Below are 15,399 nucleotides of genomic sequence, written 5' to 3'. Positions count from 1 at the left end.
CCAAACCCTCAACTCCATGAAGGCCAGTGCCCCAAATTACCATGTCTGTCCCAGGCCTGGGCCAGGCTGAGTACATAAGAAGGCCCTCAAGACATGTCTGAGGACATCAGTGTCACGCGGTGGGGGAAAATCCCAGGTCCCCTGCTGTCTCTTCACCCTACCTGCTGTCTGATGGCCCTGGGAGCTCCTGGACCCCTGCAGCAAGCCCTGCCCTGGATTGGGGCAGAATAGAGCCTCAGAAAAGTCCCTCACAGCCCCTGAGGGGAGGTCAGCCCACAACCTGCTCACTGTTTTTCTGGATTACAAAATCATGCAAGATCTGGAAAATCTCATTTAATGTCTCAAAGAGATCCTTCCCAATCCTTCCAATGAGCAGATGAGCAGTTGCTCAGAGGCCGGGAAGTCAGAGGGAGAAAGGCTAGCCAGAGACCACAGAGTCACTGCGTCCACTTTCAGGTAGAAATAGCACAGGCGTTGGGGTCAGCTTTAAATCCCAGCTCCATACCAATTTCCAGGAATCTGAACTAGTCACTTCTCATCTCTGGGCCTCAGTGTCCCCACCTGTAAATGGATACGACCAGCATTTGGTTGATACAGGGGGGATGACAAACCATGCGTGCAGGCCCACCCTCTCTGCAGCCCCACAGCGCTGAGTGCATCCCTGCTCTTCCTTGTTTGGTGCCGTGAAACTGTGCTCCAGGAGTCAACATGGGTGTTGGGGATGGTGACAGCACCTGGGGGAGTGGCTGGGGTGAGGGTATCTCTAGACCTGATCTCAGGCCCTCCCTAACTGCTGTCCTGATGTCCTTCACCCACCCACAGGAGGACTCAGACGGCAGCATCGAGTGTGTGAACGAGGAGCGGAGACTCCACAGGAAAGTCTGCAACGTCAGCTACCCCTTCTTTCGGGCCAAGGCCAAGGTTGAGGCTGGGGGCAATGTGGAGGAAGGGACCAGGGTGGGCCCTGGGGGCACAGGGAGGCGAGAGCAACTGGGGTGAACAGAGAAGAGAAGGGAGGGCAGAGAAACCTTACTTTTTATTAGGTCTTTCTCCCAGAAGAAAGAATGAATGGGCCGGCAGGCCCCCTGGGAGAACACCCAGGACCCCCTCATGTTGGAGGGAATCCTTACACTCCCACCCCCCATGCTCTCACCCCTCTTGGCCAATCCCACCATCCTTCATCCTCACAGTCTCTCAGGTTTCCAGCCCCTGCCTCCGGGCTGTGAGCTGCAGGGGCAGGGAGAGAAATGACCATCTCTCAAAAACCCGCTTAAATACACCTGTGAAAAGAGGGTCAGGTGGTGTGAGGGAGCAGGAAGATGGCTGTGAAAGGGCAGGAGATGCCAGACCGGGGGGATTTGGTCATCAGCCATGGGCAGTGGGCAGACACAGAAGGTGCTGGAGCAGGAGGAAGATGAGGCCAGGCTGCTTGTACACAGGAATTAGAGAGGAGCTTGAGGCAGGAGCCGCTGGATAGCAGCACGTCCTCAGGAACAGGGTGTCCCAGGCTAGGGAACAGGAAGAAACAGGAGGTGGGATTAGGGCTCCTTGGGGAAAATGGGGCTCCTGTTGTCTCATGGGGGTCAGACCTGGAGAGAAAAGAAGAGGGCTGTGCAGAGCCCCAGTTAGCTGGGTGGGGTGGAGAGGAAGCAAAGATGTGATGAGCCACAGTCAGGGTCCCCCTGCCACCCTGGGCAGAGGGCAAAGGGGGGTGCAGGCCCCCGGTCAGCAGTGTGGAAGGAGGGCTGCTGGTCAAGGAGGCAGAGGCTTCACCCCCCCCTGGGCCTTCCTCCCTCCCGCCTCCCAAGAACAAGGGCAGGGGTGGCTATCCCACCACTTGCACCTGGTGGTAGAAGGTGGTGGCCATCTCCCCTCCTGCCATCAAGGCCCCCACCCAGAAATCCTGCATTAAGAGTCTGAAGTCCCTCCTATGGACTCGCTGCCCTCTAGTTGCCTTTCATTAAAAACAAAAGAGGAGGAGGGGGAGGGTCTGGCTCCTCAGCAGAGAACTTGCTGTGGCTGTTGTCTTTAGCTGGGTCCTCCTCAGCGCCCCCAAGCTCAGCTCAGGTTCCCCAGTGGCTGGTCTGCCCCCTACCTCCCGCCATCCATTCCCAACCAACAACCCCCTCCCCAGCGAGCCTGCAGGGGGCTGTGGGGGGCAGGCCAGGGCTGTCCGGCAAGGCCCGGACTTGCAACCCTTCCTTGCAGGTGGCTTTCCGTCTAGACTTTGAGTTCAGCAAGTCCGTCTTCCTGCACCACCTGGAGATCCAGCTCGCTGCAGGCAGGTCAGGGCCTGCCTGCTCCTTCTCCCCCAGGCTCCCTGCTCCCCAGCCCTGCTTTCTCTCATCTCCACACTAGCAAGTGCCCCTCCCCACACTGAATCCCACCACCAAGCCCTGCTGCTCCTCACTGCCCCAACCTGGGGGGTCCGGTGTCAGTCACAAGTGTGGGCCAACCTGCTGCTCCCCTGTTGCCACCATTGTTATTGTAAATCACAATGCCAGTCCCTTATCTCTGCCTGTGCAAAGCAGTTATTTAAAACCCTTCACTTGTGAAGCACTGTACATACAACATCACAGTCAGTCCTCACAGCAGCCCTATGATCAGCAAAGCAGGGTTGTTCCCCAACCTACCCTCCAAGTTATAGGTAAAAAAAGGAAAGCTCGGAGAGGTTGAGTGAATTTCCCAATGATACACAGCTTAGACATAGTGCAACTGGAAGCTGAACACTAGTTGTCACTATACCTCATCCAACGTTCTTGCTGTCCTGGTCACGTCTCTCCTCTTGGAAGTTTTTCCGTTTTTAAGAGACCTTTCCTTACTCTGTGTGGTCTTTCTGCCTGGCTTCCTCCCAGGCCTCCTTGAGGTAGCTTGCTATATATTGACACCATGAATCACTCTGTGTGAGTCATAAACACACTTTTCTTTTTTCACAGAATTACTTCTGTGCGGGGAACGAGAGAGGGATTCCAACTCCTCTAGACCCTTGTAAATGGCGACAACCCTTAGCTGAGAAATAAATACTCCAGGCAAACCAAACACCAACATTCCAACACGCATACACAGGTCGGAGGTCTCAAGTGAGCGAGGGACCCACACGCCACCTACAGTCACAGTTCCCTTCCCAGCTACAGTTCTGCTGGAATCCTTTGTCACTTGCTACGTGACAAAGTTTGCAAGCCCTCCCTTATGCTCTTCTCTGCTCTTTAAAGACACAGTCCCATCCTCCCAGGAACTGAATGGGCTTGCACGGCACAGCTGTGGGTGTTTATGAGTTAGAGGTGTGGGGGAGGGGTCCCTTTTCTAACCAACAACACCAATCCCGGGTAAGGCTTCCAAAGGGAATAAAACCTACTGCCTATAACCAGCAGGAATCAGACAGTTTTATGTCTAAAATCATTTGCCCTGGTAGTTCAGTCTCCGATATAAAGGGAAGCACATTTGACAGAACTCCCACTCAAGTCTCTGTATTTCACTCTCCAGCATCCTCATGGCTGCAAAGCGCCCTCAGCTGCCCCGTAAGAGCTGGACCCTGTCCATTCAGGAATAAATGGACTAACCAACTGTTAATTCCTTGTTGTCCCTCCCTCCCCGGGCACAGCGGACAGCCTTTCTCACAGGTGCCATCTCCCACAGCCCCTGGAGAGTCTGGCAGAGGTCCAGGGTTGGCCTGGCAGATGGGGCCTCAGGGTGAGGGGTCACATAGGGGGCCCATGGCCAGGCCAGGTGCGGCCTCCCAGCTCCCCCAAGCCCTTCTCGGAGCCTGCACTAGCCCAGGTGGGCTGCACCCGAGAAGGCAGCAAGGACGCTGATGTCATCAGTCTCCGGCCCCCAGCCCTTTCTCTCCTGGGGGATGCCTCAGGCCCCTCGCCGGCGGTCTAGTGTGACCACCCCAGGAAGCAGGGTGCTGCTTCTTCAGACTGCCTCAGACCCTCCTGCTACATGTGCTGCTGAGAAGGAGCAGGCGGGATCCTTCCTGAACATGCTGCCTGGCTCTCCTTGCAGTGACAGTGACGAGCAGGACAGCACCAAGGAAGACAACACAGCCCTCCTACGCTTCCACCTCAAATACGAGGCTGATGTCCTCTTCACCAGGTAAGTGGACGCCGGGGGCCCGGGGAGAGGGAAGGTGTGGAAGGACTGAAGCCTGGCCCCAGCACTGAGGGACTGTGAGATGGAGACACGTGTGTCTCTGGTGGGTCAGATGAGGAGGGGTACTAAAGGAGAGGGAGGAGAGGTCACACGCCTGGCCCGACCCCCAGGGAGCTCCCAGAAGTGGGGAAAGAAGAGGGAGGGGCAGCAGGAAGTATCCACCATGCCCCCACCCCACCCCGGGTCTGTAGAGAATTTAAAAACAGTAATAAGACCCACAGCAGGCCAATCTGCTTTTTTACCATTGCCTTGCACTGGCAGTTCTGATGGCTGTCAGTGAGAAGAGACTGCCCTGCAGGGCAGACCACTCCCCACTTCCCCCTCTTGGTGTGCTGTTGACCCTGGTCTGATGGGGGAAGCAGGCCCTATCCTTCGAGAGCTCACGGGCAGACAGAGAAGTTAGGACATAATAGCAAATACAGAGAGGACAGTCGGGCTCTCCCACAGCAGCTGTCCCTAGAGAGGGGAAGCGGGCACAGTGGGTAAGGCCATGCTGAAAAGAGATGGCACCCCTGGGCAGAGAGGCCAGGGCAGGGATGACTGATAACAGACTCTTTTAACACATGCCACCCTCACTCGAGGCAGACACTGCTAGTCCATGGTGGCATTTATTCCTGCTGAACTTCAGGATCCTTACTAACACACTACTCCCAAGAGACACAAGAGAAAATCTGTCTTTTGTGGTCCAGGGGGGGAAGTAGGTGTGTGCCCACACCCTCTTTCATTCATTTATCCATCGGCCAACACTCTCTGAGCTCACAGCGGCCTGTCCTCTGTCTCTGCAGGAGCAGCAGCCTGAGCCACTACGAGGTCAAGTCCAACAGCTCATTGGACAAATATGATGGCCTTGGGCCTCCCTTCAAGTGCATTTTCAAGGTAAGGCTGGAGGGGAGGCAGGGTGGAGAGTGAAGGAAAGGATCTGAGGACACCCCTCCCCCCACTGGGGAAGAGAGGAATCTGGAGTCATCACTAGTTCCTGGAGTCCAGCCTCAACTCTGCCACCCACTCACTGTGTGACTGTAGGCAAGTCATTTGCCTTCTCTGGGCCTCTCAGTGCTCATCTGAAAAACAGCCAGACTGGACTGGAGTATGGAGGGCACAAATGCATCACTGAAGATAAGATGTGGCTGCTGAAATTTTTTAAATATTGAAAAACAGTAGTTTAAACACACCAAGGTTTACTGTCTCTTATAAAAGAGTCCAGAGTTGGCAGCTTCACACAGTCACCCAAGATTGGGTCTTCTGCTCCACCACCAGCAGCATGAGACTATTGACCTCCAGTTCACCTCACAGTCCAAAGTAGCTACAGCTACAGCCATCACACCCTCATTCCAGGCAGCTTAAAGAAAGAAGGGGAGAAAAAAGCATGGCCCCTCCCTAGTAAGGAACCTCCCTGGCAGTTCCTCAAACTTCCAGTTACCTTTCTTTACAAGCAGTGTCCAAGTTACAAAAGAGATAGGTTCTGTAGGTTTGTTCTTGAGCTGAATGTGTATGTAAGTTAGAACAGGTACATTTACCTGTTACCTGCAATACCCTATGTCCATAAATGCATGTTGTACCTAAGTCAGTGCTTGTGACTCAGGGGCCGCTCATATCCAAACCATCGTGATTTAGCTGTAAGGGAGGCTAGGGAATGTGGTTTTAGCCCCAGTTCTGTCACGAAGGAAGGAGGGAGACAATTAGGAAGAACCTAGCAGTCTCTGCTACAGTGAGCCACCACCACTGAACTGCTGTAAGTTTATGTCCTACAGCTGTGTGAGAGCTGAGGGCAGGCAGACAGCTGGAAACGGGACTTCAGACTCCGAGCCCTGCATGGCTTCAAAAGAAGTTTAGTGACCTGCCCGAGGCCACACAGCTCACGTGTGGTGGCAGGTTAGGGTTAGATTCCCCATCTCTCTAATTCCACAGCTCTGCTTCTAATCACTGCAGCTCTGGAATTCTAGTCGCTGCTAGAATATGAACTATCACACACTCGCGATTTGAATCCTTCATTAATTAATGATTCTGTCTCCTGATGTGTAATTGATGTCACCACCTTCACCCTACCCTCAACAAAATCCCCCTCAGCTAAGAGAAGTTGAAATGAAAGTGCCAGACTCACAGCCCCACAGACCTGTCCTCGGCCTCAGTAGCCTGCCCCGTCAGGGTTTGCTGGCACTTTGATGTGGCAGAGCCAAAGGTACGGTGAAAACACCAGGGGTCTTGACTGGGCCTGGTCCCCAGGCCTGGCTGGGGGAATCACTGCACCCAGGGGCTGATAAGCCATGTGCCTTGCTCTTCACCCACCTCCAACTGCTGCTGTTTGTGCTGACACCTCCCCCTTCTCTGAGTACAGATCCAGAATTTGGGCTTGTTCCCCATCCATGGGATGATGATGAAGATCACAGTTCCCATCGCCACCAGGGGCGGCAACCGCCTGCTGATACTGAGGGACTTCCTCACTGACCAGGTACCAGTGCCCTGGCTCAGGGGAGGGTACCAGAAGGAGACAGACATAACCCCTAGGTGTGTCCCCAAGTCCCCAGCCTCCAGTGCCTTCCTCCCAGGACCAGGACTGCTGAGCCTTCTCTGGGAAGAGGAGAAAAGAACCATCCCTGGAATCCTGAGGCTGTTGGAACTGGTTGTGAGGCCGTGCGTGAGTGTGTGTATCCTCTGTGCAGGTGAACACGTCCTGTAACATCTGGGGAAACAGCACTGAGTACCGGCCCACCCCAACGGAGGAGGACTTGAGTCATGCCCCACAACTGGTGAGTATCCCCCAAACCAGGAGCCCTGGGGAGCATCGGGAGTACCACCCACACTCTGGAGCCGTTTCTCTCTTGACCCAATACTTTGTGAACAAGAGATTATTGAGCACCAATATGTGCCGAGTCTCAAACCACACACACCAAGTAAAAACAGAATGAGGAAAAAAATGGGTGGCACCTGTGGCTCAAGGAGTAGGGCACCGGCCCCATATACCAGAGGTGGCAGGTTCAAACCCGGCCCTGGCCAAAAACTGCAACAACAACAATAACAAAATAATGAGGAAAAATGATTCTTGCCCAGTACGAGCCCCCCACCATCTCGCAGGAGCTGAAGCAGACAGAAACAAACAGTGAGTGTGGACGAGCCTAGGCAACAGCCGGGGTGTGTCAGGTGATCCAGCAAAAAGGAATGGGAATAGCGGACTTGCACCTGGGCTAAAAGGGCCAGGTGGATACAGATTGGCAGGGGGAGGGGGCAGAAACTAGATGGAGGCTGGGACACACACAACTTGCACTACAGACATTTGACCATGTCCACTGGCACCTCCTGCCATTGGATATGGAATGCAGCTCAGCTTCAACTCCAAAGCCCTCCCAAGACATCTGCTAGTTCCCAGGCCCATGCTCTCAGGATTGCCTCTTGCCTCTAAATACTAACTTCTCAGCATGCTTTCTTTATTCCTTACCCAGACAAAAGTCTTAGCTGTTTTAGTTTTATAAAACATGTACCTCATGTATACCACTTGTGGAGGTAGTACACCTTACCAAAGATTTGGGCATAGTTGGGATTGGCGTGGCAGGAAGATAGCAATAAAAATAACTATAACCTAGTAAATTCGAATTGTTTGAAGATTTCTTTGGGTTTTCTATCAATGTTAGTTTTTTCCATTCAATTCTTACAAATTGTTTTTCTTGTCATATTACTCTGGCTGGGACCTCCAAGGCAATAGTAAATAGATATGAAAGCAGATCTTTAAAATAATCTTTAAATTTTTTTATTCTTAAATATGATACTTGCTGCAAGATACCCTTTTAAAAGATTCAAGAAGTTTGGCGGTGCCTGTAGCGGTGCCTGTAGCTTCCTGTGGGTGGGGGGCCGGCCACATACACCGAGGCTAGTGGGTTCAACCCCGGCCCGGGCCTGCTAAAAACAACAATGACAACTGCAACAAAAAAAATAGCCAGGTGTTGTGGCAGGTGCCTGTAATCCCAGCTACTCGGGAGGAGGCTGACACATGAGAATAGCTTAATCCCAAGAGTTTGAGGTTGCTGTGAGCTGTGACACCATGGCACTCTACCCAGGGCGACAGCTTGAGACTCTGTCTCAAAAAAAAAAATCTTTTTTTAAAGGTTCAAGAAGTTCATGGGAGGTTCTGTCATGAACAGAAGACAGAAGTTGATTTCCTAAAATAACCTTTTCTACAATTGTTACAGTGAACACATCATTTTTTCTCTTATGGAAATGATATAGATTCCCTAACGTTGAACCCAAGTTCTGTTCCTGGAATACACCCAGCCTGGTCGTTATGCACAACTTCAAATGGGGCATCAGATATATCATCCTTAATTCGTCTTCCAGAATTCACCTGGCAGCTCCAGCGCATGAGTCCCCCACTCCAAGCTGGTCAGGCAGAACAGCTGAGCCATCTCCCTGGTGGCCTGAGTCCCTGTACAGGACGTAGCCAGGCTGGCTGCCTCCCCCTGCTCCCCACAGCCCAGCTGCTCAGCCCTAAGACCCATCTTCTCTTTCAGAATCACAGCAACTCTGATGTAGTTTCCATCAGCTGTAACCTGAGGCTGGCCCCCAACCAGGAAATCAATTTCCATCTGCTGGGGAACTTGTGGTTGAGGTCCCTAAAAGCAGTAAGTAGAGCCCTCAGGCTGGGGCTGGAAGGAAGGGGCTGGCTGCCAGGAATCTTCCACCTGGGGCTTCTTGGGGAGGGGGCAGGAAAGAAGCTTTCAGGGCCAGCTTCTGAAGAGGGCTCTGATTACACAGCTCAAGTTCAAGTCCATGAAAATTATGGTCCACGCAGCCTTGCAGAGGCAGTTCCACAGTCCCTTCATCTTCCGGGAGGAGGATCCCAGCCGCCTGGTGAGCCCCTGGGACCCCTATAGATCTGGGCCAGCTTGGAAAGGGTTTACCCTGCCCATGGAGTTTTCCTGCACCACCTGCCCACGTGTTCCAGCAGGTGAGAGTCAGGCAGCACTGAGGATAGAAAAAAAGCAAGACAAGTGGGTCTTCAGGGGCAAAATTGGGGAAGGCCATGTAAGTAAGCATTCCCAGGCTCTGCTCCCTGAACCACAACTGCGCCATGGGATGGGGAGGAAAGAAAACCCAGGTATTTGACACTAGAGTAAACTGAAATTGGAGCCCAGGCCTGTCTGCTTGGGAGTGCTCAACGATTGCCGCCCAGAGCAGGAAGGCTGTCTTGGGCAGGCTGGGAGTCTGGAATGAACATCCACACCTCTCCCCTCCATCCATCTATACCTCAGCTTGCAAGTCTGGTGCAAACTGAATTTGTGAAAACCAAAGGATGTCTTTGCATTGAGACTGTTCACTGGGTAAAACCAGACTGTTACAGATTACACTGGGTTAAATCGGGGCCCAGGAATGGGGTGAGGTTCTGTGAGATGCCCTCCTGGGGCAACAGGAAGTTGAGTCTTAGAAACCTGATCTTGTGAAAAATAGATGGGGCAGCTGGGTGTGGGATGCTGCTGCCCTCCACTGGCCACATCCTGGAGATAACATCCTGAAGATGTTGGCCTAGGCTCAGGGTGCATTGCAACAGGCCAAGAACATGCAGCCACCCCCAGGGAGATGCCCAGAGCAAACCAGGGAAGGTCAGAAACAGCCCTTAATCAAACAACCAAGTGAAAAATCAATCAAACAGGCTGGGATGGGGGGAGTACCAGGCAGGGGGCTAGCAGGTGTAAAAGCCCAAAAGCAGCTCAGGGGACCACCTAAGGAGCATTTTGTTGTTTATTCATTCCTTTGGTGGCCCCACAGAGGACAGAGGGATAAATTAGGCAGACAGGAAAACAAGTGGGTGTGAGCACCTGGAGAGAGCACTGACCCTGGGGGCGGGGCTGTCAGGGAAAGCTTTCTAGAGATGGTCTCTTTGAATGAAAAGGTATGTTGGAATGTTCTAGGCAGCCAAGGGAGGGGAGGTGTGGTACAGGCACCCCCAGCACACACACAGACCACCCCTGTCCCCACACTGGTGTGTGTCTTCTGGCGAATTCTTCTTTCACCCCACCCCCACCCCAGGCCCTCTCATCTCCTCCGGATGCCTCGCTGCAGTTTTAGAAACCCAGCAGCCCCCAGATTAGGCCCCTGCATGCAGGGCTTTGTGCCAGGGCTGAGGAGGCAGAGCACTGTCCCAGGCTTCAGAGGTAGAATGCGCACGTATAAGGCACCTGCCGAGGGACTCTCCCCCTGTTAGCTCACTCACTCCTCGCAGCACTGAGAGGTGCATCCTGCAGCCCCCACCATTCACATCTGGAGGCTCCGGGCCATGTGAGACAGAGCAGGGGGAAGCAGCACTGGCTTGGAGCTGACTGCGAGGCAGTGGCCAGGGCGGGCTCTCCAAGCTGCTGAGGGGGCGCATCCGCCCAGCACGTTTGCTGAGCCCCCACTGTGTTCCAGGCCCTGCTCCTGGGAATGAGGCTAGAGCAGGAGTAAAACAGATAAAGCCCCTGCCCTCCTGCAGCTGGCATGCTCGGTGGGAAGAAAGGCCTCCCCAGAGGGGACACATACAGAAGGGTGGACTCGGGGGCGCTATTTTATAGGGGGGTGGGGAGTGGGGGAAGCCTCACCAATAAAGTGTCATTAGGCAGAGACTGTGAGGGATGCTGGAGTGTCTCGTGGCCATCTGCAGGCAGAGGGACAGCAGCACCAGGACCAGAGGTGGCAGCTGAGCAGAGCGTGGGGGGTGAAAGATGAGGCCAGTGAGGGCAAGACTTGGTGTGAGATGGGGACACACAGGCGCTGAACTGAGCAGAGACCTCCCTACTTAGAGGGTCCCTACAGCAGGCTGCAGGGGCGAGCCAGAGGAGATGAGAGTGCTCAGGCCCCGGACGGAGGTCTGGATGCTGACAGGGAGGAATGATGGCCACACCGCAGGTGTTTTGAAGGGAGAATGGACAGCCTCCTGATGGGTTCCATAGGGGTGTGACAAGAAGGGACAGCAAGGAACCTGTAACCTCTGGCCTGAGCAACTGTGAGGAGGGAAGATGACGCCACTGGCAAGCGGTGGAAGGTGCAGGTTTGAGGTGAGGAGGAGGGCAGTCGAGAGTTTGGTGTAGGCAGAGGATCCAGGCAGAAGAAAGGTGAGAGGGGTCAGCGTGTAGCTGGTGGAAGCCACAGGCTGAGTCCATGCGGGGCTGCTTTGTGCCTCCGTGGGCCTGGGCACCATTGCCTTTGGGGCCCCTTGCTCCATAGAAAAATACTAAAAACTATGTTTTACAACCATGTTGGTATAAAGACAATTGAATGTATAACTCAGGTGAGACTGTAAGCATTCATGGGCCCCTCAGAGTGTTATGGCCCCTGGGTCCACGTTTGCTGTGACTCGTGTCTGCTGGGTAAGTCAGCCCCGAGTTCACCCAGGGAGTGATTGTAGAAAAGGACGAGCTGAACGATGGGACACACCAACATTTAGGCATTTGGGAGACCATGCAGAAGCAGCAAAGAAGAAAGAGTAGGCAACTTGGTAGGGGAATCCAGGGAGAGTGCTGTGCCCGAGGCCAAAAGCAGAGTGTCTCAAGGAGGCAGGACCTCTTGTGTAAGCGTCCACTGTGCCTGCACAGCTGGTCACCCTGAGGCCTCAGCTGGCATGTGCCACCCATCCCTCTGGCCTGCCCCTGAGGAAAGCGGTGCCACTCTACCCTGCCACTGCTGTCCCCTGCCTGCTACTCTGCCCAGGCTGCACCCCAGCCCCACAATAGTAATGCCTTTGGTCTGGCCCTATCCCCACCCCCTTGCAGATCATGTTTGAGGTCTCCAAGCAGGAAGACTCGCAGATCCCCATCTGGATCATCGTGGGCAGCACACTGGGAGGCCTCCTGCTGCTGGCCCTGCTGGTCCTGGCACTGTGGAAGGTGAGGACCACAGAGTAGGGATGGAGCAGCAGCCTGGCTCACTTGCCTAGGTCTGGGGCTCCAGCCTCTGGGATCTGTGGCCTGGGCCACGTTCTCCTCTCCATGGGAGCTATCACCCACCCAACCTCCTCCCAGAGCTTGAGGGCTTCCACAGCATCTAGCCCCTGACCATGGTGGGCAGATTGGTTAGGGCCATCAGAGGGCACTCACGCTATGGCTCTGATCCTTTTGTGGTCCCTTTGAGAACCTGATAAAAACCAAGCTTCTCTTATCAGAAAAAGAACAAAAAACATACAACTACACAAAATTTCTCTAACAATATCAGGCCATTAATAAACCTCCCAAATCCCTTCTCTGTCTCTGAACCTCTGGTTAAGAACTGCTGCTTTCAACCCCCTGTTAGGAATGAAGTGACGGAGGGATATAGGCTGGTGCAGGATCACACAGCAAGATGGTGGGAACCAACATCCTTTTCCCCAGGGATCCACCACTCTGTTCCAGTCCACACAGGAGTTCTGGGGTCAGGGGTGCTTGGAGTGAGCTGGGGTATTGAGGGAAACCCTCTCAAGGAGGAAGCCTGAGAGGGATCATGGCAGGTCAGTAGGAAGGAACAGGCCTTGTCCTTTCTGTCCACCTCTGAGACTTCTCCCTTTGCCTCCCCACAGCTCGGCTTCTTTAAAAGTGCCAGGCGCAGAAGGGAGCCTGGCCTGGACCACACCCCCACAGTGCTGGAGTGAGGCTCCAGAGGAGGCTTCGAGTTGATGAGGGCCAGGATACCAGTCCTGGTGGTGAGCAGGCCCAGGCCCAGGCCCAGGCCCCATGGAGCTGGAGCAGAGAGAACGCCAGCCGGCTTTGCACTTGACCTCATCTCCTGAGCAGTGGCACCTGCTCCTTCTAGAATGGAACTCAAGTCGGCTTGAAGAGGAACCGCCCTACTGGGAGGCTGGGACACCACCAACACAGATCCTTAGGGACTTAAAGGGATCTCCCTCCCCAGGCCCATTCCAAGACCTCTCCTGGGCTCTGTGGAGGGCATTTGTTGCCCAACCACTAAGGTGCTAGGAATGCCTAATCATCCCCATCCTCCAAAGAAACCCAGAGAGGAGGACTGTGTATACAAACCCACTCTGTACACACTGCAGGCCTCTAGTTCCAAAAGGACCCAGGAGACAGCAGATCTGAATGCTGCCATGTCCTCCCCCACCCACCCTGCCATTGGTTCCCAAGTCACATCCCCCGCCCTTGCCCATAGATAGGCCCAGGGGCTCCGCATGAATGAACCTTGAACCCTAGGGCTTGATGGTAACAGCTGGGGCCAGGCATGAAAAAAGACTTGGATGTGGAGACTCATGGAGTGACGACCAGGCAAGTGGGACTCAGGATACTGGCACCATCCTGAGATAGAGACAGCCAGGCTCTCCACCCACATACTCCCCAATGGGCTCACAGCCTCTTATGCTCCTGGCTGCCACCTCTCCAGGGCTACTTTTGTTCCTGAGTACCTCATGTGAAGCATGTGGATGACACAGTCCCTGGGGCTCCCTGCTTCCACTTGTCTTCCCACTGCAGTTGATATGCTGGCCTGGCTGCAGCAGGGCAGCAGGAACAGGGATGGGGAGCCTCGCCTCCCTGGGTCACCCTCCCTGCACACACACTGCCTCCCATCCCTCCCTCCTGCCCATCAGTGCACGGGAGTAGGGCCCAGCCGGTGCTGTTGAGGGTCCTCTCTGGAATGCACTGAATAAAGCCCGTGCAAGGACCCTGGAGCCTGTGCAGCCTCAGTGACAAGTATCTCATCCACCAGCCCATGGGACAAGTGGTATGGCCAATGGTGGCACCCCAAAGACAAGGGGCATGCCTGGTGCCCAGCAGAATAATTTATGCTTTTAACCTTATTTCCAGGTAGAAATGAAAGGGTATACATCAAAGGCACGTGTCCCCCATGTGTAGTACGACCTTCACTGTCGTAAATATTTTTTAAAAATACAGTGTTTAAAAATAACCAAGGCACTGACATCCCATTCTGTGGGCACGGGGTGTCTCGGTGAGCTATGCTCTTCTTTGATGGGGAGAGGTAGATGAGGGGCTCTCTGCTTCCTTCCTAGTATCTGTTGGGAGGGGACGTCTTGCTCCCTACAACATGCCCTCCGAGGGGCCGCCTTGCCTCCGCGTGACATCGCCACTGGTAGAGCACTGTCTCCTCCCAAGATCGCCCATTCCACTTTTGGCCAGTGTGATGGCTAGAACCCGAATGTTTCACTGTAGCTTCTGCCCTTCGTTCCAGCCCTGCCCTCTCAGGCCTCCCAGACTTCTCCAGGATGGAGTTTCATTGCTACACTCTGACTTCTAGTTTCTTCTCAACACACAGGCTGTTCTTAAAACAAGGTGTCTCTATTTCTATTCCTGTACCATTCACTTCTTGGAATCCCAGTAAGTAGAACCTTCCTCATAGATGAGGACACTCAAAACCAGAGAGAGAAGCCCAGGCCCCTCAGCAGTACCAGACTAAACCAGGACTGCTGTCTCCCAAGCCAGACTCTGTCACTCTAGCCCAGCATCTCAAGGGCAAAAATGGTGAAATTAAAGTCTGAAAATCAAAACTAGTTTTCAGCTGGACACAGTGGTACTTACCTGTAGTCCCAGCTACAGAGGAGGGTAACTTTGAGACCAGCATGGGCAAGGAAGTGAGACGCTGTCTCAAAAGAACAAAAAACCCATTTTCCTTCTAACACAACCAGCAGAAAACGTTAAATCATATTCCATTTCAGTCATCACCTTATGAATGGGCAACCTGGCTAAGTGAGAATTAATGAGCCCACACTCAGAAGAGCATCGTTTGATTTTGCACCAAGTCTTCTGTTCAAATCCCATCAGATCTGAGAGAATGCTCCTATGGAATACCTGATTTTTAGAAGTTGGAATTTTTTTTAGAAACTGCCATGTATGATAACACTGCAGACAAAACAATGTATCTGCAGGTCAGATGCAACCTGGAGGCCACTGAATTGCAACCCCTGATCTCGAGGTCAGAGGCAGGTAGCCTTTATCCCCAGGACTCCACATTCCTCCACACCCTTCCCTGGGCCTCCACTAAAACCAACTAAATGGTCAAAAGGTATTGAAATTGACAGATTTGTATCTTCAAGTGCTTTAGGCCAGTGGTTCTCACCCTTCCTAATGCCATGACCCTTTAATACAGTTCCTATACGTCATGACCCACAGGTTGAGAACCGCTGCTTTAGGCTTAGCGTTTTATTAATCCTTTTTCTCCTCTTAACCAATTCTCCCCTTCTGAATCTATTTACTCTGGAGTATAAATCTCCAGGACTAGGAGTGCCTGGCAGGGCAAACAAAGAAGACGCATCTTATGGGGAGCAAAGTCTCAGGCTAAAGCAGTGTT

General features: G+C 53.5%; 1 protein-coding gene across 2 annotated transcripts in view; it reads left to right on the top strand.

The window, feature by feature from the left end:
• ITGA11 (integrin subunit alpha 11) overlaps positions 1-13,271 on the top strand; it is a 114,850-nt gene extending 101,579 nt beyond the window's left edge. For both annotated transcript variants that reach the window (XM_053594146.1, XM_053594147.1), the window contains 10 exons: positions 823-921; positions 2,209-2,285; positions 4,006-4,095; positions 4,938-5,028; positions 6,488-6,601; positions 6,813-6,899; positions 8,652-8,762; positions 8,896-8,991; positions 11,886-11,999; positions 12,665-13,271. In XM_053594146.1, the coding sequence (XP_053450121.1) occupies positions 823-921; positions 2,209-2,285; positions 4,006-4,095; positions 4,938-5,028; positions 6,488-6,601; positions 6,813-6,899; positions 8,652-8,762; positions 8,896-8,991; positions 11,886-11,999; positions 12,665-12,736 (951 nt within the window). In that variant the 3' untranslated portion in view covers positions 12,737-13,271. The remainder of the gene's footprint in view (positions 1-822; positions 922-2,208; positions 2,286-4,005; positions 4,096-4,937; positions 5,029-6,487; positions 6,602-6,812; positions 6,900-8,651; positions 8,763-8,895; positions 8,992-11,885; positions 12,000-12,664) is intronic.
• The last annotated feature ends 2,128 nt before the right edge of the window (positions 13,272-15,399 follow it).

Source organism: Nycticebus coucang, chromosome 6, assembly GCF_027406575.1.
Source record: "Nycticebus coucang isolate mNycCou1 chromosome 6, mNycCou1.pri, whole genome shotgun sequence".
Lineage (NCBI taxonomy): Eukaryota > Metazoa > Chordata > Mammalia > Primates > Lorisidae > Nycticebus > Nycticebus coucang.
Note: the sequence above shows the minus strand (reverse complement) of the source record. Positions and strands in the feature narration are given on the sequence as shown.